General features: G+C 45.8%; 1 protein-coding gene across 1 annotated transcript in view; it reads left to right on the forward strand.

Moving 5' to 3' along the window:
* Positions 1-24309: 24309 nt before the first annotated feature.
* The window catches only part of DPYSL2 (dihydropyrimidinase like 2), a 62482-nt gene continuing 62174 nt past the window's right edge, over positions 24310-24617 (forward strand). The window contains exon 1 of the mRNA XM_081269041.1: positions 24310-24540. Within this exon, the coding sequence (XP_081125167.1) occupies positions 24502-24540 (39 nt within the window). The 5' untranslated portion in view covers positions 24310-24501. The remainder of the gene's footprint in view (positions 24541-24617) is intronic.

The raw sequence follows: 24617 nt of genomic DNA on the forward strand, positions 1-24617 counted from the left end.
TAAGAGGGGCTTTATTAAGTAGCCAAAAAGCGGACTTGATGATTGTGGGGGAGGAACATAAAGTTCAAGAGTTGGGCCATGGGAACACTGGGAAGTCCACATGCTTTGGAGATCCAAGGAGAGTAATGGGAACGGGCAGTTTGGGGCTGATGCTGGGCGTGGTGGTGTACATCTGTAATCCCAGCAACTCCAGAGGCTGAGGCAGGAGGGTCGCAAGTTCAAAGCCAGCCTCAGCAATTTAGAGAGGCCCTAAGCAACTTAGACCCTGTCCCTAAATAAAAAATAAATAAATAAAAAGGGCTGGGGATGTGGCTCAGTGGTTAAGAACCCCTGGGTTCAATCCCCATTACACACACACACACACACACACACACAGACACACACACACACACATTGGAGTCGATGACCTTAGGAGCAAAGGAGTTCAATGAAATAACCACAATAGCGATAGTTATTAACATTATTAGTGACAACTAGTGGGTGAAGCCATACTGGGTGTCAGACACCCCTCTTATACGGACCCTCTCATTTAATTCTTACAAAAATTTACGAGGTAAAATGAGGCTGTGTAGGCAACTGCCCGGCATCGTGTTGCCAAGATCATGAAGGTGGTGAGCCGTGTAGAATGGCTGCTAGTGTTAGCAAACATAAATACACAATATCTAGTTACATTTGAATTTCAGATAAGCATCAAATAAAATTTCTGTTTGCATAGTATAACTACGCCCCCTACAGTACTGGGATAGACATACACTAAAAATTGTTCGTTGTTTATCTAAAATTCCAATTTAAGTAGGCATCCTGTATTTTATCTGACAAAAGTATTTCTATGACTGTTTTCATTACATTTAATTAGGATAAGAATTCATGTCTAAGACAGGCAAGTTTGTGCGGTTATAATAATGAATTACCATAGGCTGGCGACTTCAATAATAAACATTTATTTCTCACAGTTCTAGAGGCTGGAAGCCGGAGCCCAAGGTGGCAGCTTGCTCAGGGTTCCGGGGAGGGCCCAGGTTGCAGACAGTCACCTTCTCTATCCTCGCCTGGCAGAGGAGGGTGCACTAGCTCCGTGTTCTCTTTTCTTCCATGGAGCCAATTCCATTCCTGAGAACTCCGCCCTCATGAAATGATGACCCCCAAAGTCCTTACCTCTGAACACTGTTACCTTAGGGACTGGATTTTAACAGGAACTTAGGAGGACACAGACATTCCGTCTCTGATATTAGGTTTATTTGGGGGGGATTCGCTGTGTAATACCTCAAGTCTTTAGAGGACAGTACGCAGAAAAACTCAGCTCTTACCTCTGAAGTTGGGACTGTTTCCTGCTCTAGAATTCAATTCACAGAGTTCAAGTATGAAGATTGTATGGGAGAGAGAGAGAGAGAGAGAGAAGAGAAGGGGAGGGGAGGGCAGGGTGGCATACTATGTTTTCAACCTATTTATACAGAATTGAATATTGAGATCTGGATTTTCACTTCAGTGCAGGGAGCATGTGCACTGGTTTATAAAGTGGGATGCCAGCTAGTTATTTATTTGGCTGAGCTGGTCAAGGCAAGGTTATTAATTTGCCAGGGGGGCCGGGCACAGTGCCAGCCCAGCCTGTCCACCACAGGAGGGCCGTGCTCACCAGTGCTCTTACCTTTGTGCAGGGTTGGTACAGGTTCAGGGTCACTTTCTGCCCATCTAAGTTGAACGCTGTCTGTGACTGTGAGCATCAGAGGGGCTGGGGCCGTGGCTCAGGGGTGCAGCGGTTGCCTCGCACATATGGGGCCCTGGGTTCGGTCCTGAGCACCACATAAAAATAAATAAATAAAATGAAGGTATTGTGTCCATCTACAACCAAAGAAATATATATATTTTTTAAAAGTAAATTGTCAGGTGGGCAAGGAATGAATAGTGGATTTACGAAGGGGAGTAAATTGTGTCTGAACTAAAAAGACTCTGGAATTGAGCCTGCAGGAGACACAACAGAAACAAAAGAAACATTGTCACCCGACAGAGAAGAGTGAAGGACAAGGAAGGTCCTTCCAGCTGTGTTGGGGGACAGGCCGTGGGACATGAGCTCCACCTTGACTTGGGCACCAGAGGGACTCTACTTTGGAAGGGGTGAGAACATGCCAACCTGACCTCCCGTCCCGGCTGGGAAGTGTATGAGGGAGGGCTATGAGAGGTACAAGGTTTCTTTTTGGTGGAAAGTTTTTGAAAGCTGATTTTTCAGATGAGTGTAATGTTAAAGGCAACTCCTCCTGAGATGCTTAGGCCTCAATCTCAGTTCTCTTGCCTAGACATTTGGAGAGCGAGGGCAGCATCGGGTGTTCTGGGAGCAGCTGAGGAATGGCCTTGCGTCTCCACCTGTCTGGGCAGGCGGCCCTGGCTGCTGCAAGGTCGAGGCAGCCTCCGAGCTCAGGATGTTATAGCACAGGGTCCTGCGGGCCAGGTGCGTGAGTTTTTGCCAGATCTGTGCATAATTTTTTTCTGTTATTTAGTATTTTGTAAAAATTGGCTTAAGCCTTTTGAGCTTTTTTAAAAAAAACATACATTTTGAAGTTTATATTGGAGAATAGTTATAAAAATGATAAAGCATATCTGTACATTCCCCTCATTTCCCTAATTGTTGACATTTGGTTACATCTACTTTATTACTCTCTCTCTCTACACACACACACACACACACACACACACACACACACATACACATATTGAGAGTCCATTACAGATATGATGCTCCATCTTCTCTTAATACACTATTGTGTATTTCCTAAAGCACTGGAACAGGCTGCTTAATAACTAAAGTAAAACCATAAAAATCAGAAAGTGGCACTGCAGCAGTACTTCCTTCTCATCCTCAGACTCCATTTGAATTTTACTGAGTGTCCAGAGGGGTCTTTGACAGGTCTGATATCCTTGACAGGATTTATGTTGAATGTCATGTCTCTCTGGGATCCTTCAATCTGGAACAGTTTATCTTTTCTTCACTTGAAGACCTGGCATTGATGAGGACTACAGATCGCATATTTTGTGGGCTGGCTCTGTGTTTGGATGTCCCCGGCGTTTCTTCGTGATTTATGCATTTTTGATAAGACCATCTCTGAAGTGATCCTGGGTCTTTCCAGCTACGTGAGGTACATGATGTCAGTTTGCATCATTATGAATTATGATACCTTTGGTCACTTGATAAAGGTGGTGGCCACCAGATCTTTCAGTTGTTAGAGGCAGAGAAACTTATGCAAAGAAATAGTGACTGGAAAATTTTAAAAATTATGGAAGCAAAATGGACATTTAGATTCATGAACCTTCAAGATCTCCAAGCAGGTTAAACCCAAAGAGGTCTAACCCAAGGCACATGATGACAAATGTCAAAATCAAGCACATACAGAGAATTTTGAGAACAGCAAGGGAAAAACTAGTCAATTCCTGTGAGGGATTCCCCGCACGATCCTCAGTCTCTTGTTTTCTTAGCAGGAAACTTGCAGGCCAGGAAGGCCTGGGGTATTTCCAAAGCACAGGAGAAAAAAACTGCCAACCAAGAAATACTACAGCAGACAAAATCATCCATTAAAATGAAGGTGAGGTAGACGTATCTCTGACAGAGCTCATCTCTGCTATACCTGCCTTATAACTGGTGAAGCCGAAAGCAAAACAAACAGACAAACAAAGAAAGAAAGGTTGAGGGAGCTATTACCCTAGACCTGCTTTGTCAGAAATGCTTAGGAAGTTTTCAAACTGAAATGAAAAATGCAGGGATACAAGGTTAGTTCAACATCCAGAAATTGATAGATGTTGATTGATCCCAGAGACAGACTGAAAGACAAGAATCACATGATCATCTCCATAGATGCAGAGAAAGCATTTGACAAAATACAGCACCCATCCATATTCAAAACCCTAGAAACATTAGGGAATGTAGGAACACATCTCAACTTTGTAAAAACTATCTATGTTAAACCCCAGGCCAACACCATTCTAAATGGAGAAAAATTGAAAGCCTTTCCTCTAAAAACCAGAACAAGACAAAGATGCCCTCTTTCACTTCTGTTCAACATAGTCCTGGAAACTCTAACCAGAGCAGTGGACAGAAGAAAGAAAGGGATAAGAATCAGAAAAGAAGAACTCAAACTGTCCCTACTTTGCTGATGACATGATTCTATATTTAGAAGATCCCCAAACCTCTACCAGGCACCTTCTAGAACCATAAATGAATTCAGCAAAGTAGCAGGGTGTAACATTAATACCCATAAACCAGTTGTCTTCCTCTACAACAATGATAAATCAACTGACAGAAAAATTAGGAAACTATCCCATTCAAACAACCTTGAAAAAAATAAAAATATTTGGGAATAAATCTAACAAAAGAGGTGAAAGACCTCTGCAATGAAAATGTCAGGACACTAAAGAAAGATATTGAAGAAGACCTAGAAAATGGAAAGATCTCCCTTGTTCTGGTACAGGCAGAATTAATATTGTCAAAATGGCTATATTACCAAGGTGTTATACAGATTTAATGCAATTCCTATTGAAATTCCAATGATGTTCTTCATAGAAATAGAAAAAGCAATCATGAAATTCATTTGTAAAAATAAGATGCCCAGAATAGCAAAGCAATCCTCAGGGATAAAAGTGAAGCAGTAGGCATCACAATAACAGGCCTTGAGTTATGCCACAGAGCTATAGTAACAAAAATGGCATGGTATTTACACCAAAACAGACACAGAATAGAAGACACAGAGACAAACCCACATAAATACAGTTACCTCATACTAGACAAAGGCGCCATAAACATGCACTGGGGAAAAGATAGCCTCTTCAACAAATGGTCAGGGGAAAACTGGAAATCCACATGTAACAGAAAAGCCAAAGTGGATAAGCCTGCATAAAAGCCAAAGTGGATCAGGGATCCAGGCACTAGAACAGAGACCCTGCACCTAACAGAAGAAAAAGTAGGCCCAGATCTCCATCATGTTGGCTTAGGAACTGACTCCCTCAACAAGACTCTTAAAGTGCAAGAAGTCAAGATTGAATAAATGGGATGGTAGCAAACTAAAAAACTTCTTCTCAGCAAAAGAAACAATCAAGAATGTGAAGAGAGAGCCTGCAGAATGGGAGAAAATCTTTACCACACACACTTCAGATAGAACATTAATCTCTAGGATGTATAAAGAACTCAATAATTTTACATCAAAGGAACAAACAACAACAACAAACAAACAACCCAATCAATAAGTGGGCTAAGGAACTGAACAGACACTTCACAGAACAAGAAATACACTTGGCCAACAAATATATGAAAAAATGTTCAACATCTCAAGCAATTAGAAAAATTCAAATTAAAACTACACTGAGCTTTTGTCTCCAGTCAGAATGGCAGTTGTCAAGAATACAAGTAACAATAGATGTTGAGGATGTGGGGGAAAGGTATACTTATACATTGCTGCAAATTGTGGCAACCACTCGGGAAAGCAGTGTGGAGATTCCTCAGAAAACTTGGAAAGGAACCACCATTAGACTCAGTTATCCCACTCCTCACTATATAGCCAAAGGACTTAAAATCAGCATACTACACTGACACAGCCACATCATATTTGTAGCAGCTCAATTCATAATAGCTAAGCTATGAAACCCACCTAGGTGCCCTTCAACCAATGAAAGAAAATGTGGCATATATACACAATGGAATATTACTTAGCCATAAAGAAGAATGAAATGATGGCACTTACCAGTAAATGGATGGAACTGGAGACTAGAATACTAAGTGAAATAAGCCAATCTCCCAAAACTAAAGACTGAACATTCTCTCTGATATATGGAGGCTCACTCACAATAAGTGGGAGTGGGGTGGGGGGAGGGAAGGATAGAAGTACATTGGATTACACAAAGGGGAATGAAGGGAAGGGAGAGGGATGGGAATAGGGCAGTAGAATGAACCAGACTTAACTTTCCTGTGTTCATATATGAATACATGACTGTAAAGCGGAAAAGGCGTGTGAGATCAGGAACCACAGAACAAGAATAAGGCACCAAAAGAAGATTTATTGGGGGGTACTCCTGGGTGAGGTTCACCTCTCCACAAAAGGGTGAAGGCTGGGGAAGTCGTGGCCGGCAAAGGCAAGAACAATGCTTATAAGGGAAGCTGGAGGTGGGAGGGCCTCGGCACCTAAATTGTGCTACCAACAGCAGGTCGGCTGAGCTGAGTTTGGGGGAACCTGTTGCTGGTTGGTCTGGGCTGAGATGAGTTGACAGGGCGACTGCTTCAGTCGGTGGGAAACCACGGTCTTTGGGGTCCATTATCATGTCAGCTTCTGATTGGCCATTTCAGGTCTCCTCAGACAGGTGGAAAGTCCCCGACCACAGCCACCATGGAAGGTGGAGGGGAAAGGGAAGGCTGTCGACCCAACAATGACCAGTGTTAACTTCACATCACGTACAACCGTAAGAACGGCAAGTTATACTTCATGTATGTGTAATATGTCAAAATACTTCCTACTGTTATGTATAACTAAAAAGAACAAATCAAAAAATCAAAAAAAAAAAAAAGGAAAAATGTGTTAAATAGCAAAACAAAAGCACATGAAAGCAGGAATTTCATGGGTAAAAGTGAATATATAGACACACAGATTAATGCAGCATTTTAAGCATTTAGTGTATAAATTTTAACCCTAACATAAAAGTTGGATAAAAAGTTTTAAATGGATACATAATATAAAAAGAAGTGATCTCTTCCTACAGGAACACAAAGTCTGTAGTGTTGAGTAGAAGAGAAGTATCTCTGAGGTGGGTGTGGCGGGGCATACCTGTGATCCCAGTGACTCTGGAGGCTGAGGCAGGAGGATTGCAAGTTTGAGACCAGCCTCAGCAACTTAGCAAGATCCTGTCTCAAAATAAAAAAGTGAAAAGAACTGGTGAGGTATTCTTGAGTTTAATTCCCAGTCGCAGGAGGAAAAAAAAGTAGAACATTCATGTGCAAGTAATATTAAATTGTTACTAAAATAGAAAGCTATAACTACAAGACATTTTACCCAAATATCAAGGGAACAACAAATAAAAAGCATGTAATAGGTACACACAAGATCACTAAAAATACTCAAAGAAAATCAATATTAAAAAAACATCAAAGGAAGACAGAAACAGGAAAACAGGGATAAAACCACTGCAAGACAAGCAGAAAAAAGGTAACAAAGTGGCAATAGTAAGTACTCAGTGTAAATAACTGTCTTAAATGTAAATGAATTAAATGTAGCAATCAGAAGGTAGAGTGGCTAATGGGTAATCAAACAGTATCCAGGGCTGTGTTGTCTCCCAATGACCCAAGTTAGAAGGAGAGACACACAGGCTGATGGCGAAAGGAAGGACAGAGATATTTCATCAAATGGGCAACCAAAGGAAGCACACGTGGCTGTATGTAAATCAGACAAAACAGAGGTTGACTCTACAACTGTCTCCAGAGACAAGTAAAGTCCTTTAAAATATAATAATAAAAGACCAATTCAGCAGGAATATATAACAATTACAAATATATACATAGCCAACATCAGAGCACATCAAAAGCAAATATTAAAAGATCTGACGTGGAAAACCAACCGCAACACATCTGTAGTGGTGGATTTCCACGCCCCACCTGTGATAAGGGATGGAGTGACCAGAGGGGAAGTCAAGGGACAGCTGCTGTGTGCACACCAGAGGCCAGGCAGACCTACCTGGCAGGGTCACGACGTTCCCCCCACAGCAGAAGAAAACACATTCCTTTCAAGTGTGCACGGACATTCTCTAGAAGAGATGAAATGTTTAGGTTATAGAATAAGGCATAACCAATCCAAGAAGCTCAGAGTTATTCCAAGTAATTTTTCCAAACACAGTGGGATGAAACTACACGTCGATAAGAGGAAGAATATAGAAAAATTCACAACGATGTGGAAACTCAATGACATACTCTTGACAGGCCAGTGTGGTCAAGAAAAAAAAAAGGGGGGGGAGTTTGAAAAGTATTTTAAGACAAATAAAAATGAAAGCATACAACCTAAAAACCTACAGGATACAGCAGAAGTAGTTATGTGAGGGCAATATGTAGCAAGTGAAAGAAGAAAGATCTTAAACAAGCAATCTAACTTTACACCTCACAAAACTAAAGAGAGAATCAAGTAAACCCAAAGGTGGCAGACAGAGGAAAGAGCGAAGACTAGGAGTAAATCAAACAGGGGCAAAGGAAATCAACAGAACCAAGGATTAGTTTTTAAAAAGATCAGCAAAATTGACAAACCCTCAGCTAGACTAAGAAGAAGAGTCAAATCAGAAATGAAAGAGGAGACATTAGGAAGGACATGTCAGAAGTAAAAAAGATCATAGAAGAGTGTTCTGACCAGTCCACACCAGCACTCTGGATAACTCCACAGGATGTGTAAGTCCTGAGAAACACAGTGGAAGAAATCCACATTAGGAGGCAACAGACAGCTTGATCAAGCCAATAATAAATAAGGAGATTGAATCAGTAGTAAAAAAAAAAAAAAAATCCAACAAAGAAAAGCCCAGGACCTCACTGTTTCACAGGTGAATTCCACCACACATTCCAACAATTATTAACACCAATCTTCTTAAACACTTCCAGAAAAGAAAAGAAAGAAAGAAAAAGAAGGAATACTTCCATCCTAATTTTATGTCAATTCCAAAGCCAAGCAAAGACAATACAAGAAAAATAAAATGAACAAAGCAAAAAACCTCAGGCCATAAAATACACCTGATGGACATAGACACACAAATCCTTAATAAAACACTGAGCAAATCAAATTCGGATCAGACACAGTGACAAAGTGAAGTTGTCTGGAGGATGTTTCATCATTTGCAAATCAACCAATAATGAAAAAGATGGAAGAAAAGCCCCACATGATCATCTGAATAGATGCAAAAGCAGAAAAACAAATAAGCAACAGCAAGACCCCCCCCACACACACACACATTTCACAGAGCTCAATAGCAACTCATGATCAAAAGTCTCAATCAAGTAGTACAGAAGGACCTTATCGCTACATAATGAAGACATACACGAAAAACTCACAGCTAACACCGTGATCAATGGGGAAAACGGAAAGTTTTCTCTCTAACATCTGGCACAAAGAGAGAATATCCACATTAGCATTTCTTTTGGGTGAATCTTGCCAAAACAATTAGACAAGAAAAATCAAAGGCACCCAAATTGAAAAGAAAAGAGAGAAGTTTTCTACGGGCATAGACTACACGATGATATATGTAGAAAGTCCCAAAGATTCATCCGAAATTTATTAGGACTAAAAAATGGGATGGGGGTATATTTCACTTGCCTACCGTGTGCAGAACCCTGAGTTTTATTCCCAGGACTACAAAAAATAAAATGAATCAATTGAAGTTATAGGACACTAAGTGAACATAGAAAATTAATTTTGCTTTTATTTGCAGATTAAAAACTATCCTGAACACTGGGTTCAATTCTCAGCCCTGCATATAAATAAATAAAATAATAAAGATCTATCAACAACTAAAAAAATATTTTTTAAAAAGAGTCATAACATAAAGCAACCAAAAAAAGTGATAATAAACTTAAGCAAGAAGTGAAAGACATATACATTGAAAATTATAAAACACTGATAAAGAAATTAAAGAATGCAGAAATTAATGGAAGAGAGCCCATATTATTAATTAGTAGAATTAATATTATTGAAATATTCATATGACCCAAATTGATGTATGAAATCAATGTAGATGGAGGCATTCTTTATCAAAATATAATAAAAATTCTTAAAATTCAGATGGAACCACCAAAGACCCTGACTACAGAGTACAGAGCAATTTTGAGTGAGAACAGAGCTGGGGATATCACATCCCCTGATTTCAAGATATATTTTTAAAAAGTTACAGTAATAAAAATAGAATAATCAGGCATGAAGACATAAAGCCAGACACACAGTCCAAAAGAACGGAACAGAGTTCCAGAATAAAACCACACACCTCTGGTTAGCTGATCTTTTTCTGGGTGTGGGTACTGGGGATCGAATCCAGGGTGGCTCTGCCACTGAGCTCCAGCCCCACCATTTTTACTTTTATTTTGACTCAGGGTCTCACTAAGTTGCCCAGGCTGTCTTTGAACTTGTGATCCTCCTGCCCCAGCTCTCTGATTAGCTAAGATTACCAGTGTGCGCCCCTGTGCCTGGCTCGGTCAGCTAGTCTTTGATGTGGGTGCCAAGCATGCCCAGTGGGGAAGGGACACATGCTGGCAAAGACGCAGAACAATAGGATTTCTCATTTATTTTCTGGTGGGAATGCAAAATGGTATAGCCACTCTGGAAGACAGTTTGGCAGTTTCTCATAAAACTCAATATACTCTCAAAATGTGATCCAGCAGTCATACTCCTCGATGAGGTGAAAATTATGTCCATATAAAAATCTGTACAAAAATGTTTATGGAAGCTTTATTTGTAATTGCAAATTTGCAAGCTACTGAGATGTCCTCCTGCAGGGGATTGGATAAACAAACAGTGGTGTATCTAGATGATAGACTATTATTAAGTGTTTTAAAAAAAATGAGCTAAACGTCATGAAAAGATGTGGAGGATTCTTTAATGCTCATGGCTGAATGGAAGAAGCCAATCCGAAAAGCCTACATACTGTGCAATTCCAATCATATGATGTTCTTGAAAAAGTAAAACGATGAAGTCAGCAAAAAGGTCAGTGTTTGCCAGGGGATTATGTGTGGGTGTGGAAGGGTGTGATAATAGAGCGCAGGGGATTTTTAGCAAGTGAAACTATTCTGTATGGCACTGCAGTGGTGGGTACACAACCCTGATGCCTGCTAGGTACTTTTGTTAAAAACGTATCTGTGTTTGCTCATAAGCTGTAACAAATGTATCACACTAATGCAAGCTGCTACTATGCTAATAACAGGAGAAACTGTGTAGTTGTGCGTGGGGGAAAGGGAGGATTGGAATCTCTTGTTACTTCTTGCTCAATTTCTCTGAGCCTAAAATTTCTCTCTTTTTTAAAAAAGGAGTCTATTAATTTAAACAATGGAATCATCATATATAAACTGTTCTATAACTTTTAAAAATTTAGCAATATGTTGTAGACATTAAAAAAAATTAATAGTGGTTGGGAGAGGAAAGGTAGAGGCAGTAAGTTAAGTAGCACAGGAAGCCAGTTACAGCCAAGTCTGCAAAGTTTTAGTGCATTCCCCAGTCGGGGGGCTCTTGCTGGAGCTCTCTCAGTGGGGGCAGGGGAAGAAGTGAAGGCCATGAGTGTAGACTACACTTTCTAGAAGCTTAGCCACAAAGGAAGAACAAGGACAGGGCAGTGGGTATAGATGGACACAGGCCAGGCGATGGGAGGGACTGGCACGTGTCTCCAAGCTCCAGAGAGTGAGTGGTGGAAAGGGAGAGGGGAGGTCCGGAGGGAGGCGGATGGAAACTCCCAGGTTCCTTGAACAGGTCCTCCTCTTCCTCTGAGGCACAAGGACGGAGAGGAGATGGGTGTGTGCGATAGTGTCTTGGAAGGCTCTGTCCATCTTTGATTCCTTGTGTAGCATCTGCCCTGCCGACCAGGCTGAGAGTTCCCTGGGGCCAGGACTGAGTGTGACCTGAGAAGAATGGCAAAGGTTGTGGCAGCTTCTGAAGGGTGTGAGAGGGTGACGAAGCCAAGGACACACGGCAAGCTGCGGGGAGGCTGTTGTGGGGTCACTCGTCCCCATCTTTACTGCAGTGTGGATTTTTCTCATGGCCGTACCGGTGGACGCCTGGTGAGTTCTCTGCTCCACTCCAGGAGGTTGCAGGGCAAGAGTGCGGAGGAGACACCTGTGAGGCTGTGCAGGTGATGGGCTTCATCTCCACGAGGTGGGGGGGGGGGCTCAGGTAGCCCCAAGAGTGAGTGGCTGAGGAGAAGGACAGGCCAAGGTCACTGAGGTCCAGAAGATGAAAACAAGGGGTGGGTGCATAAGTTGTGTTCCACACAAATTTAAAATTAAAACAGGATTATGATAGGAGGTAGGATAGAGAGGATACTGCTGCTGCAACAACTGGGTCCCCAAGATGTGTAATGACTCAAGGACAAAAGGAGTGCATTTGTGTCATGTAAAAGATCAAGGTGAGTATTCTTGAACAGCAGACAGGGTGGGCGCAGGTTCCCTGTCCACGCAGTTAACCCGCGACTCAGGTTCCCCTGCTTCTACATCTTCAACACACAGCTCCTATGGTTGTCTGGGGGACGTTGTCTAGTCAGGTAGGAGACTCCAGAGGGGAAGACAGAGGCAGTTCTCTATGTCTCAGGCCTTGAGGAGACATGTTTGATTAGCATGATCTCTGTCACATCTAGCTGCCGAGGAGGCTGGGAGTGTCCTGCGTGGTGTCCTGCGTGTTCAGTTGTGTTCTGGATGAAGAGTGTGGGTGTTGTGAACAGCTATCAGCCTGTGCCCCACACAGAGGCACAAAGGATGGACTGATCTAGTTGTGTAGGACATGAGAGTGCAGAAGTGACTTTCAGAGAGGGGACAATGCCCAGGGGGTGGGGCTTTTGTAAGTGTCTGGATTGACACTGTTGGAGGGCAGAGGGGGTGCGGAGAAGCCGGACTTGTCTGACTCTCCCGTTGGCCGTCTCCGCAGCTATTCAGCATATTGGAGTTCTTCCAGCCTTGTGCTCGTCGTCTGTAAAGTCTAGCCATCCGCTTCACAGTGTTAAAGGTGATTCATGAGAACGTTCTTGGTGAATAGTAACTGTTCCATAAAAGTGATTTTTCTTTCTTTTACCTATTTAAGGACCTTCAAAGTCACAAGTAGAGGGAGAGCACTGTTAAAAAAGTTGGGTGAGGTCTGTGATTGGCTAGAGAAGACCTGCTCAGGGGCACCTGGAGTGAGGCAGGTGGAAGTATAGCATTCATGAAGAGTTTTGTAAATGACAGATAGAGCTAGGTTCAGCCTCACTGAGGTAGACAACTGCTGTGGAGACTGAGCCAAGAGCCCAGGTCCCTTCTCCAGGGGCGGCTCCTACCTGCTCCCAATCCCTGGCACCACTTGGGAACAGACACCAGAGGTACCTACAGCTTCTGATTCTCCAAAAGAAGGTGGAAGTGTGGTGGCTTTTTCATAGAAAGTGTTCTGATTTTTAAATGTTGGATATTAATTAAAAATCAGTTAGATCACCACATGGGTCCAACAAAATGTGTTTCAGGGCTGGTCTGGCCCATGGGCCACCAGTTTGAAACTTGCATATTATATACCAGAGAAGTTCCACTCCCAGGATGGCCTTCAAATCTGTGCTGTCCATTATGACAACCAGAGCCACTAAAACTCCCATTCCTCAGTTTGATTGGCCATATTTCAGGTGTGCCATCGCCAGCTGGGGCTAGTGGCTACTCATGTCACACAGCAGAAGTCTAGGGCATTTCTCTCAGGGTAGAAAGTTCTGCAAAGCCTGGAGGGGACATGAAAGAGAGGTACTGCGTGTCAGAAGAGGTTTCCTTTCCTAGATACGGACAGGCCATTATGTTCTGTCTGTGTTGATTTATGAACTGTTGTCACGTGGACAGTCTCCTAAGCCAGGATGGAGGCCAGGGAGGGAGTCCTGTGGAGTTTCACATTATCTTGCATGAAAGTATGAGATGTTTCTCTGGCCAGTACCTCAGTGGATCATGGAGATTTAATAGTGTTGGAGAATCCCTCCGTTCCACTCTGACTTTACCCCCTCTGCTGAGTGTCCAGGGTGGGGACTCCTGCTGAGTGAGAGAGTGTTGATATCTTGACATTTTAGAGGCAGATCTCTGTGTCTTGCAGTAGGAGGGGCCTGGTCTGTTCCAGATCCTCCTTATGCACTAGATTGATATTGAAGGAAGCTGACTATGCTGCAGAGATGGGCTGGGGATTCAGTCAGGCACATCAGACAATTCAGCTCTCCATATGTCAACGGGGTGGGGGGCATTGGTGGTGGTTGATTGGGGTGAGGGATCTCTGAGGTACACAGGCCAGTGGTCCACCAGATATGGAGAACCCTGAGATGGGGCTCCAAGAGAAGGCCACTCGACGAAGCACTGGTAGGTGGGCAGTGGTCAGAACTCCATGGGAGGTCCACCATTCCATGGAAGGCCCTCCATTCTGGTGGAAGCCTACCTGTGTGTATCAGATTCCAGTCCTTGAAAACAGGAACCAGGCATGATGGCATATGCCCGCAATCCCAGCAGCTCAGGAGGCTGAGGCAAGAGGATCATGAGTTCAGAGCCAGCCTCAGCAAAAGCTAGGTGCTAAGCAACTCAGTGAGACCCTGTCTCTAAGTGAAATACAAAATAGGGCTGGGGATGTGGCTCTGAGGTCCAGTGCCCCTGAGTTCAATTCCTGGTATCCCTCCCTCCCCCCAAAAAAGAAAGAAAAAAAGAAAACAGACAAGATGAGGGGTATGCATTCTCTTCTCCAGAGGGGAACCAGCAGGGGCTAGGCAGGGGCCAGGCAGGGCCCAAGGCTTAGAGAGAGACGTGGGGGTGAGCAGGTTCTGGTTGATGGCACTTGGGAGGGTCTGGGACCAGATCAAAGTCATAGGAGTCCCATCCCCCAAAGGGTCCCTGCAGAAGAAAGAGGGGCTGGTAACTTGGTGGAGGAGAGCCCAGATGCTTGCTATAAAATGCCAAGTTCCTTCCCAGAGTGGGGAAAAAGGTATCTAATACAAAATCTTGGACTACAGGGCCTCATGACTCCTGTGTCCTCTTTGAGTTTTTCTGAAAACTGTAGTGCCCCTGATTCTAGGACTGGAGGACAGGCAAGAACATCAGCAAGGGCCTCCAGACAAACCTTCATCAACTGGACAGGATGGGAAGGGGACGAGACAGAAAATAGAGAGGAAGCTCCCCAGGGACCTTCTAGAAACTAACTGAAGGATGGGGCCCGAAACAGAGCCTGGTTGTGCATTTTGTACCTTGGAAGATCATTTTGGACTCAAGACCCACATGGCTGTATTTTACAACTGGGACTTTCACCCAAGGTATTTATTCATATATTCATCTACTTAACTTTTACCTACTCTTCCATCCATCCACCCATCCTCTCACCCATCCACTGTGTGTCCGTCCATCCATCCATCCATCCATCCATCCATCCCTCCCTCCCTCCCTCCCCATCCTCTCAGGATCCATGTGGCTATTGTATGAAGAAAGAAATCACAGTTTCTGTCCTCGAGAAGCTTATCGTTGCGGGGTATGTTGGTGCACATCCCAGCAACTTAGGAGGCTGAGGCAGGAGGATCATAAGTTCAAGGCCAGCCGCAGCAACTTAGCAAGGCCTAAATAACTTAGCAAGACCTTACTCAAAATGAAAAAAATAAACTGGGGATGTAGTGCCCCTGGGTTCAACCTCAAGTACCATAAGTAAAAGAAGAACCTATTGTCCAGAAGACAACGTATAAAGAAATAGTGCGGGGAACCGTATCAGGCACTCTGCTAGGAGTCCGGACAGGGTCCAGTGGGCGACAGGAATAGCCAGCTCTGTGTGGGGTTCAGGAATGGCTGCACAGAGGAGGGGTGAGGGGTCAGAGAGGGCATGGATATACTCGCAGAGGTAGGCGTGGGGGCCTGGGCAGAGGCTACAGACAGCCCGACACATTTCAGGCATGTGAAGATGACAACTCCAGCCAGGCAGTGGCCGGGGACGAGAGGAGCAGAGAGCAGGGCATCGCCTCCCACCCAGTCTCTCTAGAACTAGGGTCACTTTCTTCCTGTTGGTGCCCCCTCTCTTTCAAGTGTTGTTTTTACTGATCTAATTCATTTCTAATTTCCTGAAGGAGCAGAGGGGACTCCTTAGACTTCTCTATCCATCAGAGGCCACCTGAGTTCACTGTTGGGGCATGGGCTTGTGGAATTTGGTCTGAAGGCCCACAGTGAGACCGACAGTCGGCTCATAGAACTAGTTGTCTGTCTCTTCCGGGATTTCCTTATCTGTTGGTGTCCTAGTGAGGGTCCTCTTAGGCTTCTGGAAAGATTCTGGGTGTGTTCTGAAGTTGGAGGGACACCCATATCTGGGTTGCTGACCATCTACGGTCAGAGAACCCTGGTCAGGTCTCGGGTAGAGAAGCAGAGCTGGTGCAGATGTGTGTGCTCAGCAACTTGTACCCTCCACCTGTGCTTTTGACCCATCCATCTATCCACTTATTCATCCTTCTTGTGCAAATGTCTGGAATCAAAGTGCTTTGAACACTCCTGCCCCATCCCATCCCCCTCTGCTCACATGGTAAACTCCCACTACTTGAAAAATAGATAGTGATGGGTGTGAGCGGGGGTGGGGGAAGAAGACCAATTTGTTTAAGGGAAAATTCAGAATTTTGTGAAGTCTTTACAGTATTCAAATGGACTGCTTCAAGAATTCACTAAGGTAGCTGGGTATGGTGGCATATTCCTATAATCCCAGCAGCTCAGGAGGCTGAGGCAGGAGGATCATGAGTGCAGAGCCGGGCTCTGCAATTGAGTGAGGCCCTGAGCAACTCAAGTGAGACCCTGTCTCTAGATAAAATACAAAAATGGGCTGAGGATGTGGCTCAGTGGTTAAGTGTGCCTGAGTTCAATACCAGTACCCCCCCCCCCAAAAAAAAAGAAAGAAAGAAAAGAATTCACTAATAACCCACCCCAAAGAAGCCTCTCGGGAATTGACTGTATAAAAGTGCAATAGCCATAGAGTACTTTGGGGCAAATGTATAGTTCTTGGTCCTTGTTCATGGCTGACCTTTTAAGAGACTTAAACTGAAACATTTACAATTTCTCAGTACATAGCTTTCCTCCCCTGGGTTAGAGTTGATGCAGACTCTGACTCAGGGAGGATACCTGATGAGGATATTGTATATCCTGGGCTGGGTGGAGCTCAGACCTGAGATGTGGGCTTGGAAAGAGGGACCAGGTGCAGTCCCCACACCCAGACCCCAGGTGGAGTTGACCCTGGTGACTGTTAGGCTAGGATGGGGAAGGACTGACTCTGGAGGCTTTGCCAAGGGCAGTGGGAAGCTTGGCCTCAGCCCCTATTCAGTGATGCAAATTCTTGACATCTGGATTGGCTCACAGGCGCATGGTGGGGTGGCGTGGCAGGTAGAAGGTGATGGTGTGGTCACCGAGGCCGGAGGCACCAGGAGGAAATGGAGGTGGTGTTCTTAGAAATGTCCACCCATCCCTTTGTTCATTCAAATTTCTGTTTAATGAGTGCAGAGGCCCTTTGCAAGGTGGGGTGGAGAATGAGGCAGCTTAGGGGATTTGCTGTTGAGAGGTAGAGACAGACTGAGAAATACCCAAGTAAACAAGTCCACAAAAACAGTTCCACACTGTGATCACTGCTACTAAGGAGCCGGGGACAAGCTGGAAAATAGTGACTACGTGGGCTGGCTCCAGACCAGTGGCCAGGGAGGGTCTCCTGCGAGCAGGGATGGAGGGGCCAGGAGAGGCTGGCTATGCCATCAATCGGGGAAGAGCGACAGCCGGAACAGAGGGCCACATGAGGAACTGGAACCCAGGGCGCCCTGGAGTGAGGGGGCAAGAGGGGGCAGAGGAGGAAGGGGACTTGCTAAACCATTTGCATTTTCTTTTTTTTTTTTTCATTTTTTAAATAAATTTATTTATTTATTTTAATTAGGTATATATGACAACAGAATGCATTTTGTTTCATTGTACATAATTGCAGCACACTTTTCATTTCTCTGTACACAATATGTGCCATCATACATGTACCTAGGGTAATAATGTTCATCACATTCCACCATCTTTCTTGCACCCCTCCCCTCCTCCCCTTTGCCCAATCAAAGTTCCTCCATTTTTCCCATGCCCCTCCCAATTATGGATCAGCATCCACTATCAGAATATTTGGCCTTTGGTTTTTTGGGATTGGCTTACTTTGCTTAGCATGATATTCTCCAGCTCCATTCATTTACCTGCAAATGCCATAATTATATTCTCTTTTAATGCTGAGTAATATTCCATTGTGTATATATACAGTTTCTTTATCCATTTATCTATTGAAGGGCATCTCGGTTACTTCCATAGTTTAGCTATTGTGAATTGAGCTTATCTAAACATTGATGTGGCTGTGTTACTAAGAGGTTATGAGGGGAATGGGATAACAAACATGGAGGGAAATGAATTACAGTAGATGGGGTAGAGAGAGAAGATGGGAGGGGAGGGGGGATAGTAGAGGATAGGAAAGGTAGCAGAATACAACAGTCACTAATATGGCAGTATGTAAAAATGTGATGGGTAACCGATGTGATTCTGCAATCTGTATTTGGGGTAAAAATGGGAGGTCATAACCCACTTGATTCTAATGTATGAAATATGATTTGTCAAGAGCTTTGTAATGTTGTGAACATCCAATAAAAAAAAAAGAATACAAACAATAAGTGTTGGCGAGGATGTGGGGGAAAAAGGTATTATACATTGCTGGTGGGACTGCAAATTGATGCAACCACTATAGAAAGCAGTATGGAGATTCTTTGGAAAACTTGGAATGGAACCACCATTTGACCCAACTATCCCACTCCTCAGTCTATACCTAAAGGACCATTTGCATTTTCTTATGCAAGCAGCCTGCCTTGTCTGAAATTCGACCAACCAGGTCTTCTCTTTTAGCCGCCGGCTGGCACACTTGCCTTGGTGTTCATCTGTCTTGTTTCCCAGGAGGAGGGCCTGGTCACAGAGTGAATCTGAGTTGTACAGGTAATGAGGCAAGGTTTGGGGCAAAGGGAAGGGCCTGAGGAGGGGAAAGGCCTGAAGGCAGATGGCACTTCACTGTGCTCTGCTCACCTCTTGCTCAAGGCAGGCTCTTGTTCCTACTAATTCTTATTAGTCAAGTTCTTGAGCATTGAGAGAACTAGCCCTGTGAGCTTCATCACCTACATTAGAATCCCACCCTCCTGTGGGAAGCTGAGCCTGGAACAAGAGGCGTCTTTGTGCTTTACTTTCCCATGTGTAAGGTAAGGACACAAAGACTTACCTAGGAGGATTTGGGGAAGATTAAGGATGACATACTTGTTTGTTTGCTTATTTATTTATTTATGGCAGTGATGGGGACCCAACCCAGGGCTTCACCCATGCCAGGCAAGCACTGTACCACTGAGCTACACCCCTGGGCCCTGAAGGTGTATCAAAAGCACTGCGTGCTCTGTCCAGATCACAGCAGGTGCTCCGTGGATGTCAGCTCCCTCCTTACTGACTACAGAGCAATGTTTTAGGACATTGGACTATAATTGAAAGGTGGCACATTGAATGATAGTGATAACATTTATTATTCTTTCAAGAGCAGGATCTGGCTGCATTTTGGGGAGTGGGGGAAGTTCTGGACAGGGAGTAAAATCTTCATTCTTGTATGTGGTTTTTGGAGCTTCCTTCTTTAGCAATGGAGGGTGGGGCAGGCTGGGTCTGTGTTTTGGTGCCCAGAGACAGACTAGTTAAAACCTCTCTGGCCTTATGCAGGAGGCTCTGGTCTGGAGAGATGAGCTGGGGCCATCCAATTCTGATGAACAGGCAGGTCTGGGAACACTGAAACAAGTGACCTCTGAGGACCTCTCCAGGCCACAGTCCACTTCTGGACCAGGAAGGGGTGGACCACATGCACACTCCTCATTGACCACCAGAGGGCAGACCTGAGGCAGGATGACCAGAGCAAGGTGCCTGCGTCTCCAGCTGGAACAGAGACCTCAGGCAAAATCTGTAGTCAGAGGATGGGGTGCAGGGTGTCTAATACTGGGGTCCTTGGGAAGGCATCTGTGCTACCTAGAGAGGAGGAAGCTCTAGTCTCCCAGCTGTTGTGACCTGTACCTGTCTTCTGTGCTCTAATGCATAGCAGATTTGGACAGATGAGCCTCTGGTCTTCATGCTGTGGGGATGTCTGCAGGATGTTTCAGAGTCCCGACAGAAGTGGCTTATAGCCTGTCTAGTTCTAGCAAAAGCAGCATCTGGCTCATAGGGCTGCACTGCTGACCCCTGTTACCCCCAATCACAACTGAAGAAGGCAGTGGGCAGTGCCAACCCCTCAGCTGTGCCTCTGCAGCCTGTGCCCCTTCAGGGTTACACACACTCAGGAAGCAGTTGCTGTTGCCTGATTCCATCTGCAGCAAAGATGTGTCCTAGTCAATGCCCTTTGTTTTTGGCAGAGAAGGATTCCGGAACCTTCTCTTACACTGCATTCATTTTAACCTTCTCTGCAGTCTGCATTGGAGACCGCAGTCCTCGGTGTCCGACTGCAGCAGTGGGGGGATTTGTGGCTTTCTCTTCTCTGCCACATCGAGGCTCGTTCTTCCTGTCAGCATTTTATGTTTCAGAGTTGCCCCACACTGTAACTTTCTGAGCACTGCACTTCCACAGAGCTCCAGCCGTGCCCAGAAGCAGAAATGGTTACTCCAGCCTCTCAAAGGGGGAAGATGAAACCGAGGACTGTGGTGGGCTAGGCCAGGACAGGACTCACGCAGGGCAGACGGCGAGGAACTGAAAGCAGCCAGTTACTGCAGAGCATCAGGGTGCCAGTCTGCAGCCCCCCACCACCATTTCCCAGCAGGCTGTAAGATGAGAACATCTTAAAGGTCTGCATCGGTGTCACTCCTCCTCCATCTACCCACGCATCCAGTCCTATTTAAGCCCCCAGTTTTGCAGGTTCCAGAATAAGAGTAAGAGATGAGAAAGACTCATGAAAGAGTAATCTGTGAGCTCAGGCTTCAGAGGAAGGAAAGGGATGCTCCCCTAGGTATGGTGCAGCTGTGCACTGCACCATGTAGGTGGCATTATAGGACAAGTGGTCTAACATAGGCATGTACAAAGATTAACGAGAGAGGGGATAAAAGAACACATTTTTGAGAAAAAAAGTTTCTAGAGATGACCTCTGTCATTCAGTGGTTCATTTCAGGATCGGCCGCTCTACCTCTGTGTCAGCCGGCTTGGTGGCACACAGCAGTTCTGTTACTTAAAATGTGGGCAACTATGCCGGCACTAGAGTAATGAGCTTTGCTGTTGCACGGTTCTCTTGCAGTTTCAGGGACTTGAGCAAGAAGAGCTGAGCTGCAGTAAGACCCAGCAAAGTGACCTTGCCAAAAGAAAGGGCTGAGTTGGGGAATTTTTGACACCCAAACTCACCATGGTGGTGATGTGGAAGAACCTTTTGTCCTTGTCAAAGCCACGACACTTACTGATGCACCAAACGTTGAGGACAACCCCTGTGGACTGGGCCGTGTGCTAGTAACTGGGAGACTAGGAATGTGAGGAGTCTAGGAGTCACCGTCTCATAGAAGAAATGCACAGCCTCTGTACATGCAAAATGTGTCACAGTCAAGGTAAACAGAGGAGGTGCACTCCAGGCTTTAGGGGGCTGGATGGAAAAAGACTCCACTGTCAGGTGGCATTTAAGTTCAGTGTGAGAGAAGTGTCCCTGGAAAGGGGAAGGGAAGAAGGAGAACAGCCCGGGGAGAGGTCTGCTCTGACACTGTGTCCGCATGCACCCACCGACAGATTGGAGGTGCCTGTCCAAGGACTGGACATGAGGCTGTAGAGGAGGTAAAGTCAGATTCTGACCCTTGGTTGACTCCCCCACCCCCGCTCACAGACCCCCTTGAGTAGGGTTTTCCTTCCTCCAGACCCCCAGATTGCCTGGGGGAGTTCCATCTAATTGTCCTACTCTTTTTCAACTCCTTGCCCTTTCCTGATGCTGGTGAAGTATGGGGAGGCAGAGGGTTGGGAAGGGGTTGCAAAATGCAAAACAGGCAGCCTTCACTGCTGTTTCCTGTTTGGTGTGTGTTTCATATTTATAAATGGAGGTCAGGTTCAAATATTAGGTTCCCAGATTAGGTTCCAGCTTCACTGGAAAATTTCAGTATTTTTCCAAAGAGAGATTTTTTTTTAAAAAGTAGTTTATATTAACAAATCTATTAATGTAGAATGGGTGGACAATTCTCCCCCACCCCCCTTTTACTTTTTTGCATGGCACTGTGCAGTAAGTACGGTAAGAAATTCAGATTACTGTCAGTTATCCTCCTTGGTCGATTAAAACTATTCCTTGGGTACTTTCTATGTGCCAAATACTCTCTTAGGTTCCAGCCAGAGCAGACAAATCCATTTAAATGTTACATTTCTGGATATTTATGGTTAGAAATGTCAATTACCATTGACTGGAAACCTTATGTCAATGGCTATAGAGATAAGATTGACACAAATAAGTCTGACAAAAGCTCGAGGGAAACCAGTAAATAACAAGACATATTTAAACCCATTAACCAGGAGCAAGGAAGTATAACAAGAATATTAAAAAGCAATATAATTAGAGCCATTTTGTTTCAAATTAATTTGAATATCATTATTTACTTGTTTGCCACGCGGTTATTTTTTCTTGGGTTTTAATAAGACCCTACTCTATGCACCCCAACTCCAAGCTGGAACCTACTGGTGGGATTCCTTGGTAGGAAGGCATATTTTATGTCTTCCGAGACAAGTCCCTTATTTGAGTCCAATATTTGAGGACATCAGTCCATTTTGCTCCTGCATATCAGGTAGTTGGAGGGGGAAGTGCTTCTATTGAACTTTAATGAATTTCCACAGTCCCCTTCTGGGACTTTTGAGGGGAAAGAGATGGTGAATTTTACATCTCTAAGTCTGGGAAGATCGACAGGTGCAGACACTGGGACACAGGGCCCTCACTAGCCCTAGGATTAGCCTGAATTTATCCAGCTAATCTTTCCTATGCAAGTGTGAGCCAATTAAATAGATTGAGTGCTGCTTGCTGGCCTAGATTATGTAGGAATTGCATGTATTGTGATCTCAAGCAAGAGAAGCCCCACAGTCCAGATGTTTGTCATTGTACCCGCCTGGGGAACCTTCCAAAGGGGTGGCCTGGTTAGACTGCCTGGGACTCACTGGGCCAGCCCTTTTCTTCCGCAAGGATTCTGAAGGTAGAGCATCACAGCAAAGCCAAGGGCTCCCAGGCCGGTTCAATCGCTAGGGTCACGGAGAGACCTTGAAAGCCGGTTAAGTGTGACTCCACTCCGATTGGGGATTCAGGGTCTTTAACTCTTGAGATTAGAGGTTTTCTCAACGACCATTTCCCATTCCTTTGGGATTTAGGCTCTGTTTTTTGTCCCTCTGGCTTCTTTACAGCTCATTTCGCTTTCTGCCTCAAGATGCAGTGTGGGGCGCCAGCTAAGAGCGCCGCGAGGCCTTAGGGCTCCGCGGACGCTGGAATCCCAACAGCTTTTCCTCCACGGATCTGTAGGCACCAGCGAACGCCCCCTGGCCCAACTTCCCCAGGGGCTCCGGGTGGGCGTGGCCATTAAAGAGGGGACACAGGGGCCTACACAGGGCCATTTACGCTTTCACAGACTGTGGCCTGTTGGCACAAAAGGCTCTTTCGGGGTGGGGCTTCCCGTGCCCCGCGGACCGCGGCCTTCCCGGATGCCGCGCGCTTGCTCCGGGCTTTCTTTGCAGTTCCAGGCAACAGATGTTGGCAGCCGGCGCCGCCGCAGGCCAGATTCCGTCTTTGCAGGCTCACCTTCCGCCCGCGCCACAACGCACCCCGGAGCGCGACCGGCCCTGTGGCCCGGGCCGCAGCAGCCCGCATCCAGCGTCCACTCCGGGGCTGGAGGTGGCGGGCGTGGCCGGTGGCGAGCCTGTCGCCGGCTTCCTTTCCCCGCACTCGCCGCCGCCTCAATTCCCTAGCCGGCTGCAGGGCGGAGGCTGAGCAAGTCTTGCTCCAGGCTGGGCGGGGGAGGCCCGGCGCCCCTCCCGGGCCGAGCGGCGCCGGCCGGCGGTGCAGTCGCGCGCTCGCCGCCAGCGAAGCCATTGGCTCGGCGCAGTCACCCCACGCGGGCTGCAGCGGCGGCCTCCGCGGATTGGCGCGCGGGCGGGCGTGTGCGTGCCGCCCGGGCTGCACCGAAGCCCCTCCGTCTTGGGGTTGTGCCCCCTCCCCCTGTTCGAAACGACCACCCCTCCATTGTCCCTGCGTTGCAGATGCTGCATCTGGGGCTGCTGCCAGCCCCAGTCCCGGATGCCCAGGCCCAAAGAAAGGGAGCCAAAGGCGCGTTCCCTGCTCGGGCGCACGCACCGACCGCCGCCCTCAACCGCACACTGCAGCATTTCGCGCTCAGGCGCCGCGCCCCTCCCAGCTTTCCCTCATTTGCATATCCCACGGTTGTGGCCAATCAGTGCTCGCCTCTCTCGAAGCGGATGGCTTTTGCCTGAGAGGAAAGGGAGTGGCTGGCGGCGCATGCGCCGCGGTGGCTGACTTGAACCGAGGCTTTTATTGCTGTAGTTTATTTCCACCCCCTTCCCTCCTGTTCTCTCTCTCCCTCTCTCTTTCTTTTTTTCCGCCCTAGCTGGGGCTGTGTTGGAGGAGAGGAAGAAAGAGCAACAGAGGATTGTATTTGTCCCTTACGTTCCTGAAATTGCTACCAGCAAGACCAGCTAAACGGTTGTACCTTCTTCAATTCTGCAAAAAGTACCAAGTCCCCTTCCCAGCAATTTTTGCTTTAAAGCTGCCCTTTTGAAATTATTTTTTTTCCAGGAGAGAGATGTCTTATCAGGGGAAGAAAAATATTCCACGCATCACGGTGAGTTGGGTACTTGGGAAATGTGCGTTCGGCTAGCAACCTTTTGTGGCACTGAACATCTAAGGAATTTTTTAAAG

The sequence above is a fragment of the Spermophilus citellus genome (genome assembly GCF_964194105.1).
Source record: "Spermophilus citellus genome assembly, chromosome: 16".
NCBI lineage: Eukaryota > Metazoa > Chordata > Mammalia > Rodentia > Sciuridae > Spermophilus > Spermophilus citellus.